This window comes from Nomascus leucogenys, chromosome 7b (assembly GCF_006542625.1).
Source record: "Nomascus leucogenys isolate Asia chromosome 7b, Asia_NLE_v1, whole genome shotgun sequence".
Taxonomy (NCBI): domain Eukaryota; kingdom Metazoa; phylum Chordata; class Mammalia; order Primates; family Hylobatidae; genus Nomascus; species Nomascus leucogenys.
This window is the reverse complement of record NC_044387.1, coordinates 14,074,424-14,101,841: the sequence shown is the minus strand read 5'-3', so window position 1 is coordinate 14,101,841 and position 27,418 is coordinate 14,074,424. Positions and strand designations below refer to the sequence as shown.

General features: G+C 47.8%; 1 protein-coding gene across 3 annotated transcripts; it reads left to right on the top strand.

Annotated features, from left to right (window-relative positions):
- The first annotated feature begins 12,543 nt into the window (after window positions 1–12,543).
- Window positions 12,544–25,330, top strand: LOC100590522 (apolipoprotein L2). Of its 3 annotated transcripts, XM_003264694.4 has the most exons (7): window positions 12,544–12,563; window positions 13,518–13,580; window positions 15,664–15,717; window positions 15,896–15,925; window positions 16,934–16,998; window positions 21,200–21,326; window positions 24,419–25,330. In XM_003264694.4, exons 2-7 carry the CDS (start codon window positions 13,537–13,539, stop codon window positions 25,293–25,295), a joined length of 1,197 nt encoding a protein of 398 aa, XP_003264742.2. In that variant the 5' UTR covers window positions 12,544–12,563; window positions 13,518–13,536; the 3' UTR covers window positions 25,296–25,330. The 3 variants fall into 3 exon arrangements, with proteins under 3 accessions (XP_003264742.2, XP_030671497.1, XP_030671496.1); XM_030815637.1 differs by lacking the exon at window positions 15,664–15,717; XM_030815636.1 differs by lacking the exon at window positions 12,544–12,563 and having other exon boundaries at window positions 13,537–13,580; window positions 16,934–16,956.
- Window positions 25,331–27,418: the final 2,088 nt, after the last annotated feature.

Genomic DNA, 27,418 nt, shown 5'->3' with positions numbered 1-27,418 from the left:
TCAAATAGTATTCTACTTTTAGTTTTTTAAGGAGTTGCCATACTGTTTTCCATAGTGGTTGTACTAGTTTACATTCCCACCACCAGTGTAAAAGTTTTCCCTTTTCACCATATTCACACCAACATCTATTCTTTTTTGAGTTTTAAATTATCGCCATTCTTGCAGGAGTAAGGTGGCAACTTGTTGCGGTTTTAATTTGAATTTCTCTGATAATTAGTGATGCTGAACACTTTTTCATATGCTTTTTGGCCATTTCATTTTGTGTATCTTCTTTTGAGAATTGTCTATTCATGTCCTTTGCCCACTTTTTGATGGGATTATTTTTTTTCTTGCTGATTTGTTTGAGTTCCTTGTAGAAACTGGATATTTGTCCTTTGTCAAATGCAGTTTGCAAATATTTTCTCCTACTGTGATTGAGGGTTGTCTGTTTTCTCTGCTGATTATTTATTTTGCTGTGCAGAAGCTTTTTACTTTAATTAGGTCCCATCTCTTTATTTTTGTTTTTGTTGCATTTATTTTTGGGTTCTTGGTCATTAATTCTTTGCCTAAGCCAATGTCTGGAAGAGTTTTTCCGATGTTATCTTCTAGAATTTTTATGGTTTCAGGTTTTAGATTTAAGTCTTTGATCCATCTTGAGTTGATTTTTGTATGAGGATACTGTTTCATTCTTCTACATGTGGCTTGCCAATTATCCTAGCACCATTTGTTGAATAGGGTGTCCTTTCCACACTATATGTTTTTCTTTGCTTTGTCAAAGACTAGTTAGCTGAAAGTATTTGGCTTTATTTCTGGGTTCTCTATTCTGTTCCCTTGATCTATGTGCCTATTTTTATACCAGTACCATTCTGCCATTATGTACCTTTTTTTGTCGTTTTTTTTTTTTTAGATGGAGTCTCTCTCTGTCACCCAGGCTGGAGTGCAGTGGTGCGATCTTGGCTCACTGCAAGCTCCACCTTCTGGGTTCATGCCATTCTCCTGCCTCAGCCTCCCGAGTAGCTGGGACTACAGGCACCCGCCACCACACCTGCCTAATTTTTTTTTTTTTTTTTTGTATTTTAGTAGAGATGGGGTTTCACCGTGTTAGCCAGGATGGTCTTGCTCTCCTGACCTTGTGATCTGCCTGCCTCAGCCTCCCAAGGTGCTGGGATTATAGTTGTGAACCACTGCACCTGGCCCTTGTACCTTTTAAGTGAACCATTTAGCCCATTTTCATTCAATGTTAGTATTGAGATATAAAGTGCTGTTCTATTCATCAGGCAAGTTGTTGCCTAAATACCTTGTTTTTTTCATTGTGTTACTGTTTTATAGGCCCTAAGGCTTATAAAACAATATGCTGTAAGGAGGTTCTATTTTGGTGTATTTCGAGGTTTTGTTTCAAGACTTAGAACTCCTTTTAGCATTTCTTGTAGTACTGGCTTGGTAGTGGCGAATTCTTTCAGCATTTGTTTGTCTGAAAAAGACTTTATCTCTCCTTCATTTATGAAGCTCAGTTTTGTTGGATACAGAATTCTTGACTGACAATTATTTTGTTTAAGGAGGCTAACAACAGGACTCCAGTCCCTTCTGGCTTGTAAGGTTTCTGCTGATAAATTAGCTGTTAATCTCATAGATTTTCCTTTACAGGTTACCTTATGTTTTGTCTCACAGCTCTTAAGATTATTTCCTTCTTCTTGACTTTAGATACCCTGATGACATGTGCCTAGGTGAGGATCATTTTGTGATGAATTTCCCAGATGCTCTTTGAACTTCTTGTATCTGGATATCTAGATCTCTAGCAAGGCCAAGGAAGTTTTCCTCAATTATTCCCTCAAATAAGTTTTCCAAACTTTTAGATTTCTCTTCATCCTCAGCAACACCAATTATTCTTAAATTTGGCCATTTAACGTAATCTCAAATTTGTTGGAGGCTTTGCTCGTTTTTTTTAATTCTTTTTTCTTTGTCTTTGTCTGATTGGGTTAATTTGAAAGCCAAGTCTTCAAGCTCCGAAGTTCTTTCTTCTACTTGTTCTAGTCTATTGTTGAAACTTTCCAGTGCATTTTGTATTTCTTTCATTGTGTCTTTCATTTCCAGAAGTTGTGATTTTTGTGTGTGTGTGTGTGTGTGTGAGAGATACCTATTTCCCTGGAGAATTTTCATCCGTATTCTGTATTTTTTTAAATTTCTTTAAGTTGGTTTTCACCTTTCTCTGCTATCTCCTTGAGTAGCTTAATAATCAACCTTCTGAATTCTTTATATGGCAATTCAGAGATTTTTTTGTTGGCTTGTATCTATTGCTGGGGAGCTAGTGTGATCTTTGGGGGGTATTACAGAAATGTGTTTTGTCATATTACCAGAATTACTTTTCTGGTTCCTTCTCATTTGGGTAGACTATTTCAGTGGAAAGATCTAAAACTCAACTCCTTCTGTTCAGGTTCTTTTGTCCCACTGGTTATTCCTTGGTGTGGTGCTCTCCTTCTCCTAGGAATAGGGCTTCCTGAAAGCCAGACTGCAGTGATTGTTATTGCTCTTCTGGGTATAGTCACCCACTGGGGTTATACTAGGCTTCGGGTTGGTGCTGGGGAATGTCTGCAAAGAGTCCTGTGATGTGATCATCTTCTGGTCTCCTAGCTGTGGATACCAGCACCTACTCGGGTGTAGGTGACAGGCGAGTGAAGTAGACTCCGTGAGAGCCATTGGTTGTAGTTTTCTTTAGTGTGCTGTTTTCTCAAATGCTGGTTATGCTAGCAGTGAAGTTGTCACGTGGAGAGACTGAGGACCTCTGGTTAGTCAGGATGTTGCGGGCAGTGGTATTAGCTCTTGTCTTCTCCTTCCTGGGAATAGAGTTATTCTGTCATGAGTTGCTGTAACGGCCTGAGTTGGTTGTCTCCAGCCAGGAAGTGGCACTTTCAAGAGAGCACCAGCTGCGGTAGTAGAAGGGAGATACAAGCTTGCCCTAGGTAGGCCAGGGTAAGTATTCTAGTTTCTCAGGTGATTGGCAGGGCCATAAAGCTCCCACGAGTTTATGTCTTTTGTGTTCAGCTACCAGGATAAGTAGAGAAATACCATCAGGTGGGGGCAGGGTTAGCTGGGTCTGAGCTCAGACTTTCCTTAAGCAGGGCTTGCTGCGGCCACTGTGAGGGACGCAGATTGTCCTAAGGCCAATGGGGTTTGTTACAGAGGGGATTATGGCTGCCTCTGTTGTGCCATATAGTTCGCCAGGGAAGTGGGGGACAGCTGGCAGCGAGAGGCCTCACCCAGATCACATGCAGTTGGCAAGGCTCGTCTTGCTCCCGCAGTGCCCCACTAACAATGTCAAGTTTAGATTCAGGCAGCCTGTGCGCAGAACTCAGACCTTGTCCCGGGCCATAAGCTTCTCCACTGAGAAAGCAAGCACGGCTTTCAGGCCTTGCTTCTCCCCGTCTGCCCACGGTGTCAGTGGTGGCTCCTGGGCTCGTATTTGCAGAAGTTCCTGTTCTCCCCCTGGATTCTGCTCAAGAAAATTCAAGCCCAGTAGAAATTATTAGAAAATCCAGCTGGAAGCTTCTTTCACCCTGTGACCCCTCCCAAATTCTGCTGGCTGCTTTCCCCAAGGGCCCCTGTGAGATACAGCCAGGGATGGTGCCCTGGGCTTGAGCTGGACACTGGGAGTGCCTACAGGACTCTTCCCACTTCTGCTTCTACTTTTATATTTTGCATGGTTCTCTGAATCAATTTCAGCTATGGGTAAGGTTAAATCCCTGTCCTATAATCTGGATTTTCAGGTTCCCCAGGGGAGATGTGTGTTTGGAGGCAGATTTTCCCTCTCTCACACTTTGGGAACTCACAGTTTTTTGCCCGTCTCGTAGAATTGGCAAGGAGCATGCCACTTCTTTCAAAGGATCTGTGAATTCTTTCAGTTTTTCTGGTACATTCCTGTGGTGGTTCTTGGCATATCATTACATGATGTGGGTCTCCACATGCTGTTCTGTCCATCCAAGTGGGAGCTGCATGTTAGCCCTGTCTCCTATCTGCCATCTTCCTCAGACTTCTAACATTAACTTTTAAAAAGCTTGGTGGGAAGAGACCAGGGCCAAAGGTCTCCTTCTTGGAGATGAAAGCTAAGAAGCATTTTCTTTGGGACAAGTCAGAAAAATCCTGACCAGATCGGTGTGTGTTCCTGGAGATTCTGGCCCAGGCCTATTTCCTCCCCATCTGAGGAACTGCACAAACACAACAGAACCCTTCTGCTGGCCCAGGACATGGAGAGGCTGGAGTGAAGCTGATCAGAGCTGGGTTGGATCCTGGCTTCTGTCCCTGCACAGCTGTGGGCCTCTAGGATTATGCCTTGGAGACTGGCATCTGGCATCTGGCATCTGTCCAATGGGAATAGTAATTCAATCATATAGGAGGATGGTGAAGGCCTTAGAGTGAACTCCAGGTCAAAGGTGGGGGACAAAGTACCATGATCCTGCCCAAAAGTCCAGATAGACCTGGACCAGGGGCAGAACCAGGGGTCAGGGTGGGCAAAAGTGGGCCTAATTGGAGGGTAAGTAGGAAGGCTGGGACACCAGGGCCAGGAGTAGGGTGAGAGGGAGGCACCAAGGACACCAAATGTAAGGAGGTCATGGACTTGCAGAGGACTCGTGAGTGGGAGAGGGTCCCTGATTTGAGCCCATCAGTGATTGGCATAGTGGGCCATGAGTGACAGTTTCCCCCATGCCAAGCCTGAGAACTATGAGAACTGGGGAGTTTTTGCCTGCCCTTTGGGACCCTCTTCTGTTCTACACAGAGTAGCCCCTGACCCTGGAAAAGCAGTGTGACTTAGTGACCACTTCCAGAGTCAGAATGGGTGGCTGCCAATTTGTGTAATTTCAGGGGTTCTAAGGAAACTCATAAGTTGCCAACCAAAGAGGAAAACACTTCCTCTACCATCTTGTCCAAATTCAGGTCTTTTCAGCATTAGCAATTTTTATACATGGTTCTGAAAGTGTCTTGAGTCTTCTAGAGGTTCCATAATATTGCACATGGCCTTGGCGAGCACAGAGGTGAAACCGTCACTCCTAAGGCATCAGTTAGGCTGGTAACATCTGAGAGTGAGATCTGGAAGGTTGGAGGTGCAGGTGGTAGGTCAGGAGGCAGTAAGGTGGCTGGAGAATCCATGTGGGCTCTCCAAAACTAATAGCCAGGTCTCCTCCTCCAGTCAACTGGTGCGGTGCTTGGATCCAGTGACCATCAGTCAGAAGGTTAAAGGGCATGAGGCATTGGAAGAGAGCAGATGCCAGGCAAAGTGATCTTGTGTAGGTCTGATTTTGTTTTTGTTTAAATTCTAAGTACCCAGAGTTACCAAAACTGCAATGTCTGAGGGCACCCTTACCTTTGACACTAACTGCAAATTTAAGGGGATTCCTAAATCCATCCTTAGATTTTATAATTCACTAGAGGAATTCACGTAACTCACTGAAAAATGTTGTTGCATGACTGTGGTTTATCACAGGGAAAAAACACAGGTTAAAATCAGCCTAAGGAAGAGACACACAGAGCAGAGTCTAGGAGGGTTTCAGGTGTGAAGCTTCGTTGTCCTCAGGACGCTGTGTTCTCCTGTGTCAATGTGGGACAAAACACAAGGGATGTTGCCAACCAGGGAAGCTCACCCAGTTAAGGAAAAATTCCTGTGAATCACATTAAATCAGGAAGGAAGGCATTATTCAGAATTGTTTTTACAAGGGAGGGAGACTGAGCCCAGCTCCCAATTCAGTAAAGACAGAGGAGGAGTCATAGCCAACACCAGACTGAGGCGCAGCAGATGGAACAGGACTGACAGGAGACACCAGAGTTGGGAGTTCATGCTAAACTGGCCTAATAGGATTTTCCCTAAAGGCAGGTCAGACACTCACCCATCAAGGGGCAGGTGAGGAGAGTGATCAGATAGCAAGCGTGCTCAGACAGTAAAAGGGGAGGACCCTCCCTAAACCGACTTGGGGAGATTCTTGCTGAGCCAGGGTCGTGCAGGCCCAACAAGCACGGAATGGGTGTGGAAGGCCAGGGTTGGTGCCTAGAGGAGAAGAGGCTCAGAAGAGCGCAACTGGAGTTTGGTCAAACAGAAAGTCTTTCTCAACCCATGCCTCAGTGTCCAGAGTGTTTGCTGGGGCTTGACCACAAGCTGCACTCATGGCTGACCTGGAGTCTCCAGCCCCTCCCTGAGGTCTCACACCTTTAGTCCCCAGATCCTCTGGTTGTGAGAAGAGATACCCAATAGCCCCAAACCCCCATCATCCATCACATTGCTATACTGTCCTGTAGCCAAACCACCAGGGAAACAAAGACGTTCCTACCAGGCAGGGCATTCCAGGGGCCTGGAGATCACTTCCCAGGGGTAGGGGACAAAGGGAAGACCTCTCTTGGGGTAAAGTTAATTCTTCACTGCACAACTGTAGTGCAGTGAAGATTCTATTCCCAGAGGCCTGGGAAGGTTTGCAATTGCTTTGGTGCAGTGGGGCATGGGTAAACCTGCACCTTAGCTATAATAGCAGACAGAACCACCACAGTACAAATACAGGTAGTCAGTTGTGCAACTGTGTATTGATAGACACAATGACAGCACATCACCAGCTAATCCCACAATATGGGGTGACTACCTGTACAACAACGTCACTAAGCCCTTGGGTTAAGCAATGATACATGGCTGGGTTGGTAGAACAAGTCTCTGCATACAGGTGCCTACCACTCCCCATGGAGATGGAGATGGCTGTGGGCCTGTGTCACCCACCCTTGGCCTTATTTGCCATTCAATTGGACTGGCAGATGCATCTCAGGGCATCCTTAATTGCCACAGTATATAGTTCCCCATTTAGACAAGACCCCCAGTAACTGGAAAACGGTAAAAGCTACAGATTACCAGATATGTGCATCCTGGTGGTTCTACCCCTTGGCCTTATTTGCCTCCAAAGTGGCAACCATAAATGCAGAGCTGCAATTCATGTGCTGGCTAAACACACAGCTGCAGCCTTCAATGATACTCACCGTCATTTTACTCTTCCCAGTCAAGAAGCCACCCAGATCAGGCATATTCCTCTGCAAAATCGTATGACCCAAAATCATATAACTGCTGCCCATGGTGGAATTTGTGCATTAATTAAAACAAAATATTGTGTATATAGCCCTCATTACTCTCATAACATAACACAGGCTCTGCTGACATTAGATACCCAGAGTCCAGCCACAGAGTCTTTGTCTTAGGATCTTATCACCTCATGGTTTAATCAACTCCCAGACACGTGGAGAAACTTTGTATCTAGTGTAATTGCAATTGCGTTCATAATCCTTTGTTGTAGTTAGTGTTGCTGCTGGGGTATCTGGCTGCAATGCTCTTCCACAAAACTGGCCCCAGGGAAATCACAGAAAAACAGTGTGATGAGATTGTGAGGGCCATTCAAGGCTATGCGGGAGTGTGGACAGCATGGTGGGCATGGCCTATCAGACAGCAATAACTGAAGAATCCCCTAAGAATAACCTTACATTCCTTGGTGAATTTTTGTTCAATGTTCCAAGGTATGGATCCCGGGAATGGCCAATCCAGATGTTTACATCATACTTATGAAGAACGCTGTTCCTTGGATCAGAGGTTGTGCAAGGAACCAAGATCTTTTGTTTTGGGCTAGATGGAGGTTTCCTGGCAGAGTTGCTAGGCGGAGGTTGCTCTGGGAAGAATATCATCTAACCTGCATGCATTTGACAAACAGGAGGGCATTTCTTGTTTCACCTGCTGCTCCTGGGCTCCCTGTACGTAAGTTCCCTGAATAAAGCTTATGTCTCACCTGCTGTCTCCAGGTCTTTTCTTCTATCTCTCCAAGGCTATGTCCTGTCAGCTCATTAGCATAGGGGTCCAGCATGACAAATATAAAACGGTGTTTAACATTCTTTGAGTTATATTTATATAAATGTGTTATTAATATGTGTTCCAAAATTTTATGAGATTCTATAGGTCTAATATGTCTTAGCATATGTTATCAGAAATAATTATGATTATTATATTAAGTAGTTGTTTGCCACAGAAATAATTTCCTTGTCAACTGTGTCTTTACCAATGCTGTTCTCATACTTTTGTTATCTGCAATAAGTGTTTTACTTTACTTCTCAAAAACCAGTTTATGATCAGCTACAGATTGTGCCATTGGACTAAGAAAAAAAATAAATCTTCCAGGACTCTAATTCAAAAGTTGATGTGGTCATGAAGATTGCTAACGCAATATCAAGTGGAAGAAGGTAATTACATGGCAGTGAATTAATGGAGAACAAAAATAAGTTTTTAATGACTTTTTGTTTAATATACGACTGATTCTTTTGTTTTGTTTTTCTTAGTCAAGGAAACTTCTTTTTCCCTTTGGGCTCCATGTAGCTTTTAACAATTGAATAAAGTATACTCTCGTGAGCAAAATTTGAAGCATATTTCTTTCTCACTATCTGATTTCTCCAGAATTTGGAAACTATTTGTGAGTATTCTTGATTCATGGCAATAGAGTTATTTGCATAAGTTCAGTAGGAATCTGTTTTCTTTCATAAAAGGACACAACTAGAGACACTGGCTATTTTACCAAGGCTTTGACTGGCATGGCATATTTCCACATATGAGCAGGCTGCTTTGAGGAATGGTGGCTGGCTTATAGAGCTGATGAAAGCCTCTTTGAAAAATTTTCCTCAAACTTTGCCTATACAGTTCCTTTACAGGGTTCCTGTCCTGTGGTGAGTAAAGAATGTCACTTTCTGACAGGCCCAGGAAGCCCAAGTTATCTTGGGACCTTGAGGAGAAAGGAACTCACCTAATATATATAGGCATCTGCAGGCAAATATAAATCCTTGGCTGAGCTTGAGGCTTTAAAAGGCCTACTCTGAGATATCTTATGAAAAAGAAAATGTACTAGCAAAGTCAATTTCAAAAAAGAGCCCGTATGCCAAATAAGTATTCTTGCTGCACTTTATGCAAATGATCAGGCCAAGAATCATCAGACTAAAACTTCTTTTGCGAATAAATTAGCCCTACTATGATTTGTCTTTGGTAGAAATACAGGACTAGAGAGGGAAAAGGTGTGTTTCAAAAGAAACTAGAGAATGCCTGTTATTGGATTCTAGCTTTCTCCATTGTTTTCTAGCCGTATTGTTTGTCCACAGTTTATCCGGACTACATACTGAATTCTTCCCTGGCTACCAGTCTCCAAACTAATATTTTGCTTTTCTTTTTCTCTCATTTTTCTGACTTGGAATCACCAGAAATCAAAACTGTGCTTTTCTTAAAGTCCTGCAAACTGAAGCTGGAAAACTTTGTGTTATAGAATTCAGACCAAACTCATGACCAGAGACTCATTTGCTTCTACAGTGTTTTGTACAAAAGATGTTGAAGAACGGCCAGGCGCAGTGGCTCACACCTGTAATCCCAGCACTCTGGGAGGCCAAGGCGGGCAGATCACAAGGTCAAGAGATCGAGACCATGCTGGCCAACATGGTGAAACGCTGTCTCTACTAAAAATACAAAAATTAGCTGGGCGTGGTGGTGCGTGCCTGTAGTCTCAGCTACTTGGGAGGCTGAGGCAGAAGAATCGCTTGAACCCGGGAGGTGGAGGTTGCAGTGAGCTGAGATCACAACACTGCACTCCAGCCTGGCGACAGAGCAAGAATCTGTCAAAAAAAAAAAAAAAAAAAAAAAGTTGTTGTTGAAGAACAAGGAGAAAATGTGAAAGGAAAATCAAATCTTGGGACCCCAAAACTCACTGGAAATAGTTAAGCTTAGAAACAGAGTCACTCCAAAACCTGCCTTTGTTTTTGCTTCTAAGCAGATATTTGCAAAGACAAAAGGCAACATGTTCCCCAGGTAGCCTCTTTCACAAATTGCTCACAAGGAAACTCCTTGTGGGTCCCAGAATTTTTTACCCTGAGGCAGACTTTGTGTAATTTCACTGTGACAATGCAAATTAGCAACTTATCTTGACTGATACATGACAAATAACAAGACTTCTGCCCACCCTCAGAAAAATGCACATATGCCTGCTTCCTCTACTCTATGTTCACTTTTATCTTATATAAAATGTAGATTAACTGTGCATGAAATGAATGAATAATGGACTGTTCCTCTACCCCCTCCTTTCATAGAGAACCTGTGGATTCAGGGAGGATTAATGAAACCCTCACAAGAATGTGACCACTCAGCTCATTACCTATCCTGTCTTTTTTCCTTTCCTCCTTCCACTCCTGCCTGATTTTACCCATTTAAATATCGAAGCCCTCAAAACCCTCTGTGAAAAACGAGTGGACCCCAGATCCTCCTGTGACTTGTGTGTCTTTTTCCTGGGTGCATCCTCAACCTTGGCAGAGTAAACCTCTAAACTAACTGAGACGTGTCCCAGACCCTCTTTGGTTTACAAGTCTTGCCTCCTCTCTGAGTTGCTGGATGAAAGCAACTTCCTCTCTTCTTGCCTCAGTTTCCTCATCTGCAGAATCAGATCATAATCCTGGCCCACTGAGGGGATGATTATAAAACTCAATCAAATGGAGAAGTATTTGCAAATGGAATGTATTGCAAAGTGTATTGCGCAGTCCCTATGTAATCACCTTTCTCTTCCTGCCTCACAAGCTGGTGTGTGTGTGGGGGGGGGGGGAGTGTGTGTGTATGGGTGGGGGGAGGTGGTCACAATGCCCCCAGAGATGTTTGCTGAAGATTAAATAGGCCCCCATGGAAGGGTCAGGCAGTGGTTTAGCTGCCTTTGAGGCCCTTCTACCTAGGGCAAAGCAGAAAAGTCCAACAGCAATCTGGTTGCATGACTTCTTAGCCATGGAAGTGTGGCTGAGCAGTGGTCTCTAGTCCCTCCACCCTGCGTGCCTTGAGAGTGGAACACGGGGCAGTGGCCTCTGCTGGGGAGGATGCTGGGGGATCTCTGAAAGGAGGCAATGCCTGATTTTGTCACTGAAGGATGAGCATGATTTTTCCAGGTGGTGGAAGCAGGTGCTTCTGGCAGAAGACCCCACATAAGCAAATGTCTAGAAGCCACAAGGCATGGCCTTCAACAAGAGCAGGCCTGGTGTGGTGGCTCATGCCAAGGTGGGAGAATCACTTAAGGCCAGGAGTTCAAGAGTATCCCCGTCAATATAGTGAGGCCCCATCTCTAATGCATATATATTTTTAATTAGCTGGGTTGTTGGCTCACTCCTGTAGAACCAGCTACTCAGGAGGCTGAGGTGGGAGGATGGCTTAAGCCCAGAGGTTTGAAGCTGCTGTGCGCTATGACTGCAGCAGTGCACTTCAATCTTGGTGACAGACTGAGACCCTGTCTCAAAAACATAACCAAAATAACCCCAACGGCATTACAATAAATATACAATAAGCATCCACAAGGCATGTGTGGGAGACTGTGCTTATGCCAATGGCACGGGCAGGAGTAAGGTAGGCATCAGGGGAGTGTGGGTGCACGGCAGGACGGGGAGTAATCTGCAGGGTCCCACAGTGTGTCAGTGGCAGGTCTTTCTTCCTCAGACCATAGCAGACCCCTAGCCCTGAGGATGCGAGGCAGGTGGGTTGGATGAGAGGGATCTGGATGTCTGGTCTCAGGCTGCTCCTCTAAGCGCAGCAGCAAGGAGGGTGGGGCTGGACTGCAGGTGCTGCTGGGGAGGAGCATGTTTGCGAGCTGCTGGGAAGTTGTGACTTTCACTTTCCCTTTCAAATTCCTTGGTATATCCTGGGGGCAGGAGGACCTGTCTGGTTATTATACAGACTTGTAACTGGAGGTGGGATCCACACAGCTCAGAACAGCTGGATCTTGCTCAGCCTCTGTCAGGGGAAGATTCCTTGGTAAGCGGGGGACAGTTGACCTGCCTCCATCTTATTCTCACAGCTTTTGTAGATAAGCTGGGAGAGGTTAGATAACTGGTTCAGATAGACAGGAAAGTAGTGGTAAAGCCTGGATTTGCACCCAGGCTTGAGTCTGATTGCTTCCCCTCTCCTGCTGTGCTCTTAAACTATAGAGGGTGGGGGAAGCAGCTCAGATGGATTCACAAAGCTCACTGGGCTCAGCCCTGGTTTTGACTGCTGAGACACGACTGGGTGAACCCAGAAGGAAGGTTTGTGTTGGGGGTGCCCATCTCTTTGGGAGATTTGAAGGAACCAAAGAAGGTGGAGGAGAGGAGGTGACCCAGAGCCCAGCCTGTCCTTATGGCCAGGCCATACCCAGGCTGGCCCCAGGGTGCTGCTGCTGAGGCCCAATGGGGGCAACAGAATTTTTTTTCAGGTACAAGGAGTTCAGAGGTCATCTCACCTACCCTGAGTCTGAGCACCAGCTTGTGCCAGGCCCTGTGGGGAAACTGAGGCCCTGGGAACGGAATGACTTGCCCAGGGTCCCGTGTCAGGAGGCTGAGCAGGTAGATCATAGGACTCCACGTCTCTGGCCCTCACCTCCTTCCCTCCGTTCAGACCTCTGGGGTGATGGAGAAGAAACAGACTGTGCTGTGTCCCTGATGGGAAGCATGGCTGAGACAGGGGAGTGAGAAGGGCGCCTTGCAGAATGGTGCCTGTGGCATGATGCCAGCTTTGCAATCAAGAGATTCAAAAGCCACACTGTGGAATTGTGAGCATAACTTCAGGAGTGAGAACTTAGATCTCTGTGTTCACAGAAGGAGAATCAAACCTAGAAACTTTTGGATTATTAAAATTACACATTTTTGCTTCAATATTAGAGTCACGAGGCCAGATGTTGGCCTCCCCTCTGCCCTCCAAGAGCTGTGTGACTCTGGGCAAGTCACCTCCCCACCCAGCCTGAGTTTTTTCCCCCTCTCAAAAACCTGATAGAGCTGCCAAAAGTCCATGAAATCCGGGGGGTAATTTCTGTGAAATCTGAGTCATGGTCTTATTTGTTCTTCATCAAAAAGGGATGCTGAAGACTGTGACCCCAGTGCTGTGGGAGGCAGAGGCGGGAGGATCACTTGAGGCCAGGAGTTCAAGACAGCCTGGGAAACACAGGAGATGCTGTCTCTATGAAATCAAAAATTAACAAATTAGCCCAGCATGGTGGCGTGCACCTGTAGTCCCAGCTACTCAGAAGGTTGAAGGAGGAGGATCACTTGAGGCCAGCAGATCTAGGCTGCAAGGAGCTAGGATGGTGTCAAAGCCCTGCAGCCTGGGTGACAGAGCAAAACTGTTTATTAAAAACAAAATGAAAGGTGGGGCGCGGTGGCTCACGCCTGTAATCCCAGCACTTTGGGAGGCCGAGACGGGTGGATCACGAGGTCAGGAGATCGAGACCATCCTGGCTAACATAGTGAAACCCTGTCTCTACTAAAAATACAAAAAAAATTAGCCTGGCATCATGGCGGGCGTCTGTAGTCCCAGCTACTCGGGAGGCTGAGGCAGGAGAATGGTGTGAACCTGGGAGGCGGGGCTTGCAGTGAGCCGAGATGGCACCACTGCACTCCAGCCTGGGCGACAGAGCGAGACTCCTTAAAAAAAAAAAAAAAAAAAAGAAATGAAAATGGTGATTTCTCAGGAGGAGCACACTGTCTCAACCCCTCTTTTCCTGCCCAAGGAGGAGGCCCCGCAGCGACATGGAGGGAGCTGCTTTGCTGACAGTCTTTGTCCTCTGCATCTGGTGAGCTTGGCTCAGAGCCCTGAGGCGGGAGGGAGGGCTCTGTGTCTGGGCTGCACAGTTGGGCAGGGCTTGGGCTGGGCCAGGAGCCATCTGGGCTTCTTCCAGGAACCAAAGTCCCTTCCCAGAATTGACCAACTAGCAGACTCGCCCAGGGAGGACCCGCTGTATCCTAGTCGAGGCTAACGGGCAATATCCAGACTCAATATTCAGCAGAGGCTCCAGGTCAGGGTCTGAGCCAGGCCAACAATGACCAAGGAGGATGCGATCCAGGGTGCAGCTCCTCACGAGTGTGGGGGGAATCCGAGGCCCCAGCTCTCTCTGCCCTCCTGCTCCTCTGCTCTCTTCTGGTCCTCCTGTGTCCTCATGGCTCATGAGATGGTGTTGAGATGGCTCCTCTGGCCTAGGGGATCACACAGTGAAGAAAGCAGGAAGAAGGCGAAGGGATGCCCCTCTCCTGTCACCCCTGTCCCTTACAGCAAGAAGTGCCCAGACGCCCCATCTGCGTACTCCCCTGGTGAACTGCTGCCCAGGACTGGGTCCCCGTTTTACCCTTCCTGCATGGGGTCCCCAGAAGACAGACATCTGTGTGTCTGAACCCTGAGACAAAGGCAGGAAAGGGAAAGAGGGAGGCGAGTGGCTTTTGAGGAGGGGGCTTTAGTATGAGAGCTGGAGGATGGAACCCCATCAGGGGGCCCGGGAACCACTGAGCTGTTAAAATAGAGTCTGCAAACAAAGACCAGCTGCTGGAAGTGGGTGTGCCGGGGAGTGTGCAGTGACACACGGTGAAAAAAGAGAAATGGTAATGCTTGGAGCCGCCCCTAACTGGGACGGGCCTGAAGTGGTATTGTTATTATTTATAGTATCATTATTAGTCAGTTTTGTCTTATTTGTACCCTCCCTCTATCTCTCCTCTCCACCTTTTCCTAACATTCTATCACCAGTTTTATGTCTTCCATTAGCAACTTTGTAGCTGTAAACAATTTACTTAAAACTTTCATATACCCTCAGTTGTACCCAGTATTTCTTAACTTTCCTCTTTAAAAAATGACAATATTAATCCTCCTTCTCCTTCGTTCAGTGCTTCACATCCCAACTGCTACCTTTGTGCTTTAAAGTTTGTACTAATTGGTATTGGTAACAAGTATATTTAGTTCTCATATTTATATGTTGTGTATATGGTTGTTTTTTTTTTGTCTTAAAGAAGAGAATACTGAGAGCCAGTAAGACTGAAAGGATGGGCATCTTCATATACTGCTAGTTTGAGTGTGAATTGGTGCAATTTGCATACAATGTGGCTCTAGGTATAAAGCCTTTTGAGATGTTAATAGCTTCTGACCTAGTCATTCTACTCCTACGAATATCTTTAGGAAATAATCTCAAGTGTGGGCAAAGTTTTATGCGAAGGAGGATGTTCTTTGTAGCATAATTTATATGAGGAATTAGAAACACCCTGAGGTCCATCAGCTAGGGGAGGACAGCAGAGGGGACAGGGCAGCACCAGGAGGTCTCGGCAGCCACAGCAGGGGCTGGGCCGGCATCTGGCAAGATCCGGGTCTTTGTGGGACAAAGAATCTTAGAGAAGCAATGGGGACACAGGCTGTCCACTGCAGCACCAGTGAATTCACCAAGACGAAGAGTTGAGCAGAGGGTGTGAGACATGGATTTGCAATGAGGAGTCATTTACCATGAGCGTGTATACGTGACTCAATATTGTATATTTAAGGGAGTAGAGCACAGTCATTGAAGACATGGGATTGAAGCAGAAGTCCTGGCTCTAGCACTATTGTGAAAACACTGGCAAGTTCCCTAACTTTTGTGGATTCCTCTGTGTTTGAATGGGAAAGTTGTACCCATCTCCTGGCCTGTGTGTGATCATCGAATGAGACACATATAGGAGGCCCTGCACATCACAGACACGCAATACACACTGGCTATTACCAATTAATTATCACACATGCTCCCAGGCCCTGGTCATTGTCAGAATGTTCCTCCCCATCTCTATTCCTGTGTATAGACTCTGTAGTTTCTGTAATGATCAGATGGCTGCCCCTCCTCTGATTATGTTCTCCTCATACCCCAACAGGACGAGTGCACTTCTCCTTGGTGTGGGAGTAAGGGCAGAGGAAGCTGGAGGGAGGTGAGTGTCTGTAAATGGCAGACGATGGGGGCTCGGTGACAGACAAACAATCTGGGTTAGGTTGGTTTTGGTGTTTGCTTCCATCCCAGAGGGATCTGCAGAGCCCTGGCTGCTCAAGCCTCCCTCTGTCCACTGGTGGGTCACATTTGATCCCACGATTTGTTTTCTCCTCCTCAAGGGTGCAACAGAACGTTCCAAGTGGGACAGTGTAGGGTCCAGCCCCACAGGATCGGTGGGTCTCTCCCCGTGTGCGGTGACGAGAGAGTGTAGAAATAAAGACACAAGACAAAGAGATAAAAGAAAAGACAGCTGGACCTTGGGGACCACTACCACCAATGCACGGAGACCGGTAGTGGCCCCGAATGTCTGGCTGTGCTGTTATTTATTGGATACAAAGCAAAAGAGGCAGGGTAAGGAGTGTGAGTCATCTCCAATGATAGGTAAGGTCACGTAGGTCACGTGTCCACTGGACAGGGGGCCCTTCCCTGCCTGGCAGCCGAGGCAGAGAGAGAGAGGAGACAAAGAGAAAGACAGCTTACGCCATTATTCCTGCATATTAGAGACTTTTAGTACTTTCACTAATTTACTACTGCTATCTAGAAGGCAGAGCCAGGTGTACTGGATGGGACATGAAGGTGGACTAGGAGCGTGACCACTGAAGCACAGCATCACAGGGAGATGGTTAGGCCTCTGGATAACTGCGGGAAAGCCTGACTGATGTCAGGCCCTCCACAGGAGGCAGAGGAGCAGATTCTTCTCTAAACTCCCCTGGGGAAAAGGAAACTCCCTTTCCCGGTCTACTAAGTAGAGGGTGTTTTTCCTTGACACTTTTCGCTACCGCTAGACCACGGTCCACCTGGCAACGGGCGTCTTCCCAGACGCTGGCGTCACCCCTAGACCAAGGAGCCCTTCTGGTGGCCCTGTCTGGGCATAACAGAAGGCTTGCACTCTTGTCTTCTGGTCACACCTCACTATGTCCCCTCAGCTCCTATCTCTGTATGGCCTGGTTTTTCCTAGGTTATGATTATAGAGGGAGGATTATTATAATATTGGAATAAAGAGTAATTGCTACAAACTAATGATTAATGATATTCATATATAATCATATCTAAGATCTATATCTGGTATAACTATTCTTGTTTTATATTTTATTATACTGGAACAGCTCGTGTCCTCGGTCTCTTGCCTCGGCCCCTGAGTGGGTTGCCACCCACAGGACAGATACTGGAAATCCTCAAGGTAAGCCCCTCGGTGACTGGGCTGCTGGCAGCATGGACCCAGGTAGGCTTACCTCCTCTTCCCTGCTGGTTCCTATTTGCACTTAGAATGGAGGGTGGCACCTCCACAGCTGAGTGAGCCCCAGAAGAACCCAGATGGACAAGGGGGCCAATGAGTCTGCCCTGAGCAGCAGAAGAGGTCACGTGGAGTCCCCCGACCCAGGGGTCTGTGGGTCATCTGCATCCTGACCTCTCCTCAGGGTGACACTGCCCAGGTGCCCACTTCCTCCCTACCCTGGCACCTAGCAAATGACTCAAGTGGGGCAGGACAGCCTTGGGGAAGTGGAACCAGCAGGGGAGGGGAGTTGAGGAGGAGAGCAGGGTCCAGGAGGAGAGGAGGGGTGGGAGAGGAGGTTAACCAGCAGCCCCAACCTGTCACCTCCCGCTCTGCTCCCAGCTGACCCTGGAGTATTTCCACCTGAGGCTGGTCCCCTCCCTCCAGCTCTTGCCCTGCCCTAGCCCCTCTGCTCTGAGTGGCCCTGTGGGAATGCATCGGGCCTGTCCAGCTTCCAACTTAACTGGACCCCAGTCTGGCCTTTGCCACGTCCCCTCTGTGTGACCTGGCACTCCTTACCTCCCCTCTCTTGTACCATGAGAATAATATTTCCCCATGTTGTCTTGAGGATCAAATATTACATGGCTACCTGGCCTGGCCAGCGCCTGCCACACAATAGGGCCTTCCTAAGGGCTGGTTCCCATCCCCTCTACTGGTCTCCTATAGATTCCAGGTGGAAGCCACCCCGTCCCCCCAGCTGTGTTAGGACACCCGCCCTGCCCTGCCCATCACAAGCACCTGCTTACCAGGGATGACTGCCTCAGGCGGGAGCTGAGTCCAATCATCTAAAATACCCCTGGTCAAAGAAAAATCTGAGGCCCAATAGAATTTTAAAGAGTTTATTTGAGTAAGAAAGAATTGCTGAATTGGGAAACAGCAAACTGGAGGAGGCTTCGTGCTATGGTGAAAAAGTGTCGGAGACAATGTTTATCGGGTGAATATGAAACTGCAGTAAGGACATTATTTGATTGTTTGCACCTACAAAACTGCCTGTTTTGGTTTAGCTTGTTGGAAAATCCCTGGTCACGTTGGTGCCGGTGTGAGTTTAGGGAGGTCTCCGAATACAGGTGAGACCGGACCTTAGCCTTGCCCAGGTTTTTGACAGTGAAGAGAGAAAAAAGTCAAAGCAAAAGCAAATCAGCTTTTACTGCAAAACAGAAGTGCAGGCTCAGGGGTGGGAGTGCAGGTAGACTCAGAAGAGCCAGTCAGGCCCAGTGGGGTTTGGGGTTTCTGTCTTTGCTGGTTTATTAAATTAAGGTGTGCAGTAAGCATAAGGATTTCTGGGAAGAGGTGAGGATTTCTTGGAATTGGGGGGATGGGGGCCACGCAGTTTTGTACCAAACGTGTATACATGGAATGGCTGTGGTGCGGGTGGGTGTGGGGTTTAGTGAGACAAGGAGGATATGATTGAGTGTGAGGTGAAACCTGGGTCAGACCCAGCGCTGAGTTAGATCTTACTGGTCTTAGCCAGATTGGCCACTTCCTGTTTGTCAGGATCCTATGGGCCCGTCCCCTCCCCCTGTCCCTACAGCTGATTTCAACAGCTCCTTCTGTGTCTGTCATGTGAACCTGCTGCCTGGAGTTCTTGTTTCTTCTGTGACCTCCCAGTATCCACATCTCAACATGGCCCTCTGTCAGCTGGCTTTAAGTTTTATTTGTGTCTAACAGAAGTGCCCATCTGATATGACCGCAGTTTAGTTTCCCATAGCTTGCAGTTTCAGGAGGGTTACAGCTGTTCCGAAGGCCTCGCAGGTATTGTTTGCCCAAGAATGTTTCAGGGCTGATTTTTGTTTTAATTTTGCTTTGATATCCACCAGCCCCACCACATCAAGAAATACACAGATTTAGTGCTGGCGGTTCCTTCCACCCAAACCTGGGTTTCCTTCCTCCTTTTGGTGAAGAAGGAAAAAGAAAAAATAAGACAAGCCCTTGCCCAGCCAAGTCAGCACTGCGTTCATTTCCCTAAGCCCCATTTCCTCAGGATGGCTTCCTCCCCTTTCAGAGTTGCCGTGGCAACCAAGGCAGCTCTGCTCAGGAGCCGCCCTGGACCGCAAAACTGGGCTGTGCTGAGTCCTGTCCAAGATGAGGGGAGGGCAGGGAAGATTAGAAGCTGAGAGCTCTCAGCCGACCCTGGAATCCTTAGGAAGGGCTGGGCTGGGGGGCCAAGGAAGAAACTCTCCCTCCGAAACAAGATGATCTGTGGTTTAATAACGGGGCCAGCTGGGTTCAGAGGTGACAGTGGGGAGCCATGTACCCTGAGACCAGCCTGCAGAGGACAGAGGCAACATGGAGGTGCCTCAAGGATCAGTGCTGAGGGTCCCGCCCCCATGCCCCCTCGAAGAACCCCCTCCACTGCCCATCTGAGAGTGCCCAAGACCAGCAGGAGGAATCTCCTTTGCATGGTAGTTGTACTCAATGCTGCGGAGTTTGAGACATTATTTTTTAACTTTAAATAGCCCCACAGGTAAGCTATAAGGGAGAATGCAGAGACCACAGACATTTTTAAAACATAAGGAGTTTTAATGTTAAGGAATTTAAGGAGCAATGTCAAAGAAACGTTGGCCTTGGAGTCAAACCCTGAGCTTCCTGCTTGATGGTTTTGGGCGGTGACTCTCACTGTCTGGATTTTACTTTCTTCTTCTGTGAATTAAGAATGAGGTGGCCGGGCGCGGTGGCCCACGCCTGTAATCCCAGCACTTTGGGAAGCCAAGGTGGGTGGATCACGAGGTCAGGAGATCGAGACTATCCTGGCTAACACGATGAAACCCCGTCTCTACTAAAAACACACAAAAAATTACCAGGCGTGGTGGCGGGCGCCTGTAGTCCCAGCTACTCAGGAGGCTGAGACAGGAGAATGGAAAGAACCCAGGAGGTGGAGCTTGCAGTGAGCCAAGATCGCACCACTGCACTCCAGCCTGGGCGACAGAGCGAGACTCCATCTCAAAAAAAAAAAAAAGAATGAGGTCTCTTGTGTGTCCACAGCAAGAAACAATTTTACATCATGTCTCGGTGCACACACAAATACATACTGGTCCGCAGTTCCTTATCTGCAATTCCATAATTCTCAGATCCCTGCAAACCACACATTTTGGGGACAGCTGACTTCGGTAGTAATCCTGCTCTGTACTGACTTGAGTTCTTTGTAGACCTACCATTATTTTTTACATTTAATGTGAATATTTGCTTGTTTCACTGTTGAAACATGTGTGGGTTTCATTACAGGGAGCAGTCCAGCTTCTGCTGGGAATGGTCAGGAATATACCATATGCATCCTGTGTCCTTTCTAAAATAGTGAAAATTCTGAATGCCTAAACACATCTGGATTCCAGGAATTTACGTTAATGGATATATATTTGAAATAACCCACAAAAACAATACTCACCCCTGCTATGCTTGGTACACTCTGATATTTTCAAATTGATTTTCTTTTTAAAATGCTGCTCTTGAACCAATAATTTCATAACCCAATGATGTGTTGAAATTCAAATTTTGAAGACACTGGTATAAAGTGTTTGACCCAACAGGCACGTGGCAGATAGAAGTGATCACTAGGATGTTTCCACTTCCTTGGCCTGGAAGGCTCACTTTGTGTTGGCGCTGAGCTGAAAAGGATTCATTCCCCCGCCCCAAAGCACCGTGGCACTCCCCTGGTGTTTCAATGTTCTCAGGCTGCCATAGTAAAATATCACAGGCTGGGTGACTTCAACATCTAGCTTTTATTTTCTCACAGATCCAGAGGCAAGAAGTCCAGGGTGAAGGTGTCAGCAGGGCTGGAGTCTGGGGAGGACTTTAATGCTGGCTTGTGGAGGCTGCCTTTGCACTGTGTCCTCACGCAGCCTTCTTGTGTCTCATTCTCTTCTTACAATAGGACACTAGCCCTCTACATAGAATTAGAGCCCTAACCTTGTGATCTCATTCAGTCTTAATTGCTTCCTTAAAGGCCAGATCTCCAAATGTAGTCACCTGAGTTTAGGGCTTCAGCATATGAATTTTGGGGGCACACAATTCCCTCTATAGCACTAATGACTCCATCAAACATGTCCCACATCAGAGCTGTCCAGGAAAATTAACATGTAGTCATCTCTTATGCAATGGCTGTTATGCTCCCCTACACTATCATCCAACCTTATCCTTTCTTCGTTCCAACTAGAGAGCAGCATCTTTATTGAGGATGCCATTAAGTATTTCCAGGAAAAAGTGAGCACACAGAATCTGCTACTCCTGCTGACTGATGATGAGGCCTGGAACGGATTCGTGGCTGCTGCTGAACTAACCAGGTAACCTCCATGGGGTTACTTCCATTGGGCGCCCCAGCGATGCCACCCAGCTCTCCCCTGGGCTGGTTTTCCCTGACAGGCACACCTCCTCCAGGCAGCCCCCTCTGCTGGGCTTGAGGATGACCTTCTCAGCACTCCAGGAGGAATATTTCCTCCATGTCCTTCGCTGGCAGTGAGTAGCCTCAGGCTGAGGGGAGAGGAAGCCCACAGGGACAGGGTCATTTCTGCCATCTGCTGGTGATGGGAACTTTGCCAGTTACTTTCTCACTTTCAGCCTTTCTTCATCCATGGAGTCTTATTGTGAGAAAAATGAGATCATGCATGTAAAGTGCTTAGCATAATGACTGACACATAGTAGGTGCAAGTTAACGTTAACATCTTACAAGCTTAGTGGAAAGAGACCAGGGTTAAGGGTCTTCTTCTTGAAGATGGGAGCCCAGCAGGACTTGACCTTTGGGACAAGTCAGAAAAATCCTGACCTAACCAATGTGTGTTCCTGGGGATGCTGGCTGGGGCCTTTTTTCTCATCTGAGGAATTCCACAAACATGGCAGGACTCTTCTGCTGGTCCAGGATGCTGAGAGGCTGGAGTGGAGTTGCACACCGCTGGGTCTCTTTCCGGCTCTGTCTGTGTCCAGTCCCTGGGCTCTGGGCTTATGTCGTGGAGACTGGGAACTGTCATCTGTCCAATAGGAATAGCAACTCAATGTGATAGGAGTGTGGTGAAGGCCTTAGAGTCAACTCCAGGTCAAAGGTGGGGAACCAAGACCAAGATCCTGCCCAAAGGCCCAGGAAGACAGGAGCCAGGGGTCAGGATGGAGCGAGAGTCAGCCTTCATTGCAGAACAAGTAGGAAGTTTGGGGCACCAGGGCTGGGACCAGCGTGTGGCAAGAGAGGCACCAAGGGCTTGAAACTTAAGGAGGTCATGAACTTGCAGAGGACATGTGAGTGGGAGAGGGATATTTCTTCCCTGTCTGGATGATCCCAATACTCATGGGCATACAGGGTCATGGTTGCCTGTGTCTCTCACACCATGCCTGGGAACTGGCAAGTTCTGGGCTACCCTTTGAGAACTTCTTCTCTTCTACACAGAGAAGCTCCTTACCATGGCATGCCTTAGTGACCCTTTCCAAAGTAGAATGAGTAGCTGTCAATTTGTGTAATTTCAGGGGTACTGAGCAGACTCACAAGTCCCCAACCAAGGAGGAAAACACTTCCTCTACCATCTTGTCCAAATTCAGGTCTTTTCAGCATTAGCAATTCATATAGATGATTCTGAAAGTGTCTTGAGTCTTCTAGAGGTTCCATAAAATTGCACATGGCCTTGGTGTGCACACAGGTGAAGCAGTCACTGCTAAGGCATCAGTTAGGCTGGTGACACCTGCGAGTGAGACCTGGAAGGTTGGGGGTGCAGATGGTAGGTCAGGAGGCAGTAAGGTGGCTGGAGAGTCCATGTGGAGCCAGAATGAATAGCCAGATCTCCCACTCCAGTCAACTGGGGCAGTGGTTGGACCCAGTAGCCTTCAGCCAGGTGAAAGGGCATGAGGCATTGGAAGGGAGCAGATGCCAGGCAAAGTGATCTGTCTCTCCGGGGTTTTGTTTTTGTTTGAATTCAAAGTACTCAGAGATAGCCAGACTGCAATGTCTGAGGGCATCCTTACCTTTGACACCACCTGCAAATTTATGGGGATTCCTAAAATCATCCTTAGATTTTATAATTCACTAGAAGGACTCACATAACTCACTGAAAACTGCTATTGCACCATTGTGGTTGATCACACCGAAAGAACACAGATTAAAATCAGCCTAAGGAAGAGACACAAAAGGTAGAGTTTGGGAGGGTTTCAGGTGTGAAGCTTCATTGTCCTCAGGACGCTGTGTTCTCCTGTGTCAATGTGGGACAAAACACACAGGGTGCTGCCAACCAGGGAAGCTCACCCGGTTAAGGAAAAATTCCTGTGAATCACATTAAATCAGGAAGGAAGCCTTTATTCAGGATTGTTCTTACAGGGGAGGGAAACTGAGCCCAGCTCCAAATACAATAAAGACAGAGAGGGAGTCACAGCCAATACCAGGGTGAGGGGCGGGAGATGGAACAGGACTGACAGGAGACACCAGAGTGGGGGGTTTGTGCTAAACCGGCCTAACAGGATTCTCCCTAAAGGCAGGTCAGACACTCACCCATCAATGGTGGGGGTGAGGAGCATGATCAGATAGCAAAGTGTGATCAGACATCAAGCGGGGAGGACCCTCCCTAAACTGACTTGGGGCGATTCTTGCTGAGCTGGGCGGTGCAGGACCAGAAAGCAGTGGGTGGGTGTGGAAGGCCAAGGTCGGCGCCTAGTGAAGAAGAGGCTCAGAAGGGCCCAACTGGAGTTTGGTCGAACAGAAAGTCTTTCTCAACCCGTGCCTTAGTGTTCAGAGCATCTGCTGGGGCTGGCTCACAAGCTGCCCTCATGGCTGACCTGGAGTCTCCAGCAGCTCCCTGAGGTCTAACCCCTTTAGTACACATGTCCTCTGTAGGTCAGAAAAGACACCAAATAGCGCCAAACTCCATCATCCATCACATTGCTATACGGTCCCGTGGCCAAATCACCAGGCAAAGAAAGATGTTCCTACCAGGCAGGACATTCCAGGAGCCTGGAGATCATTTCCCAGGAGCTGCGGACAAAGGGAAGGCCTCTCTTTGGGTAAAGTTCATGCTTCACTTTGCTGCCATCCTGGGAGTAAAGTCTCTTTGTCCCACTCTCACTGCTCTTAGTTCATCTGCAGAGTTTCCGCTCTCCAAACACTTTGGCAGTTGCGGTGTTGACCTGCCCTTGAGTGAGGAGGCATCTTTATCAAACACCTGCCATGAAAGAGCATCTGAGATGCCTTTAAGATGTTTATTTCCATATGGAATAAGTACTGAGGAGTATCTATGATGAACATAACGTGTTTGAGTTTGAAAGGAAATTCTCTTCATTTGTAAAATTTGTTTCTATTTGATTGATAGTGGAAGCTCTGCAATTTACACAGGATAGAGATCGCATGGAGCTCATTTCATAGACAGGGAAACTGCATTTCTTAATCCTTTAACCTTTCCTTGTGCAGGGATGAGGCAGATGAGTTCCACAAAGCTCTGAACAAGCTTGCAAGACACGTAATCATGAAGGACAAAAACTGGCATGATAAAGACCAGCAGCACAGGAAGTGGTTTTTGAGAGAGTTTCCTCACTTGAAAAGGGAGCTTCAGGATCACATAATAAGGCTCCATGTCCTTGCAGACAGGGTTGAGCAGGTCCACAGAGGCACCACCATCACCAACGTGGTGTCCAGCACCGCCGGTGTTATCTCTGACATCCTGACCCTCATCAGCGTGGGTCTGGCACCCTTCACAGAAGAAATCAGTCTTGGGCTCTCGGAAACTGGGATGGGGAAGGGAATAGTGGCCGCTGTGACCAGGATTGCCGGCAATGCTGTGGAACAAGCAAAGAAATTGTGGGCACAAGCCCAAGCCGGCAACTTAGACCAAAGAGACCCTGACGTAGCGAAGGTAATAAAGGAATTTATGGGTGAGAACACACCCAACTTTCTTTCCTTAATTGACAATTCTTACCAAGTCGTACAAGGCATTGGGAAGGACATCCGTGCCATCAGACAAGCTGGATCCAACTCTCAATTGGTACCATCTGCCACACCCCTTGAGATCATTGGGCAAATCTCAGCTGAACGTGATGAAGAAGTGGGGAGAGTTACTGAAAGCCCCACCCTGGAAATGAGCAGAGGAACCAAGATTGTGGGTGTGGCCACTGGAGGCATCTTGCTTGTGCTGGATGTGGTCAGCCTTGCGTATGAGTCAAAGCACTTGCATGAGGGGGCAAAGTCAGAGTCAGCTGAGGAGCTGAAGGAGCGGGCTCAGGAGCTGGAGGGGAAGCTCAACATTCTCACCAAGATCCATGAGATTCTACAGGCGGACCAAGAACTGTGACCCCAGAGCAGAGCAGCCACCAGGGGAAGTGTGCCAGGCACAGGCCAGGACAAAATGCAAACTTTTGTTTTTTTTTTGAGATGGAGTCTCACTCTGTCGCCAGGCTGGAGTACAGTGGTACGATCTCGGCTCACTGCAACCTCCGCCTCCCAGGTTCAAGCCATTCTCCTGCCTCAGCCTCCTGAGTAGCTGGGACTACAGGTGAGCAACACCACACCCAGCTAATTTTTGTATTTTTAGTAGAGATGGGGTTTCACCGTGTTGGCCAGGATGGTCTCGATCTCTTGATCTCATGATCCGCCCTCCTCGGCCTCTCAAAGTGCTGGGATTACAGGCGTTAGCCACCACACCGGCCAAAATACAAACATTGTATTAGGTGGATAAACAGGGTGAGGTAAAGTTTATGGAACTGAGTGTTAGGGACTTTGGCATATCTGTAGCTGAGCACAGCAGGGGAGGGGTTAATGCAGATGGCAAGTGCGCCAAGGAGAAGGCAGGAATGCTGGGGCCTGGAATAAGGGAAGAGAGGGGACTGGAGAGTGTGGGGAATGGGAAGAAGCAATTTACTTTAGACTAAAGAATATATTGGAGGAGGAATAGAGGGAGACGTGCAGGAACCAGCAATGAGAAGGCCAGGAAAAGAAAGAGCTGAAAATGCAGAAAGCCAAAGAGTTAGAACTGTTGGATACAGGAGAAGAAACAGCAGCTCCACTACCGACCTGCTCCAAGATTTGATGTCCTTCCAAGAATGAAGTCTTTCCCTGGTGATGGTCTCTCACTCTGTCTTTCCTGCATCCACTCTCACTTGTCCTTCTGGGGGTGTATCTCAGTCAGCCAGTGGCTTCTTGATGATGGTGGTTGGGGTGGTTGTTGTGTGATGGGTCCCCTCCAGGTTACTAAAGGGTGCATGTCCCCTGCTTGAACCCTGAAAGGCAGGTGGTGGGCCATGGCCATGGTCCCCAGCTGAGGAGCAGGTGTCCCTGGGAACCCAAACTTCCCAGAGAGTATCTGAGAACCAACCAGTGAAAATAGTCCCATCGCTCTCACCCAGTGAGTAAACAGTCAGAAAATTAGCATGAAAGCAGTTTAGCATTGGGAGGAAGCGCAGATCTCTAGAGCTGTCCTGCCGCCGCCCAGGAGTGCCCTGTGTGTAAGTCCTAATAAACTCACCTACTCACCAAGCTGGACTTGTTCGAGTCATTCTTTGGTCTCGCAGCTCCTTCCAAGCTTTGGGGGCCATCAGTCTCAAGTTTTTCTCGTAATGGTGGTGATGGTGGTTGTGATGGCAGCAGAGTCGTGGGGGCCTTGGCAAGTGGCCGGTGCTCTTCCAGACCAGGGGACACTGATGGACCGAGGAAGTTCCAGGGGAACTTGAAACGCTGTGTTGGAAAGAGGTTAATTCGGGAAGAAATGAAAAATGAAAGGAGAGGCCAGGAACAGGTCGAGGAACCTTGAGGTGTGTCCAGGAGTTCAACCCCACTTGTGGTCATGAGACCTCGCCTCTCTGAGCCTCAGTTTCCTCATCAGCTATAGAAGGGGGCCTGGACAAGGTGATATCTCAGGTCCACCCGGCTCTCCCCATCTTGTGTCCTGGAGACTTGGGTCCAATCAACACTGACTGATGGCTGTGCCTTTGTGGTGCCGATGGAGGCTCCCCTGGACTCTGGGTGCCTGACTTCCCTTCCTCATGATCCTTCTTCCAGGGTCTCAGGGAGCGAGGCTTCCATGACCCCTCCTGCTTGCTCACTGGACTCTCACTTTCCCAGCTGGTCATTTCCCTGAGACCTCAAAACCCCACCAACCCCACTGGGGCACCCGCAGAAAGCTTGTACATGTCTGGCTCTGGCTGAGCATGGGTGTGGTTTCCATCTGCGAGTCAGAGCCTGGGATTGACATGGGACACTAGAGGCTGACTAGTGTCAGAGGGGCCTGTGTGCAGATTGGGAGAGGATTATCGACTAATAGAGGGACAAAGGGGGACATCCAGACAGCAAACACCCCCATCCAGTCTGTCCTCACGTTTTGCCCAGACTCCTGCAAGAACTTCCAGAATGGTCTTCCATGTGCAACTGCCCGTCCCTCCCATGTCCTGGATCATTCTCCACACTGAGCCAGGTTGGGCT

Bases quoted from the DNA above. Each gene is read 5' to 3' on its own strand.
- LOC100590522 (XM_003264694.4), top strand. From the start codon at position 13,537: ATGGAGGGAGCTGCTTTGCTGACAGTCTTTGTCCTCTGCATCTG. The intron at 15,926-16,933 runs GTAGGGTCCAGC...TGCCACCCACAG, and splicing joins AACGTTCCAAGTGGGACAGT to GACAGATACTGGAAATCCTC. The intron at 21,327-24,418 runs GTAACCTCCATG...TTCCTTGTGCAG, and splicing joins GCTGCTGCTGAACTAACCAG to GGATGAGGCAGATGAGTTCC.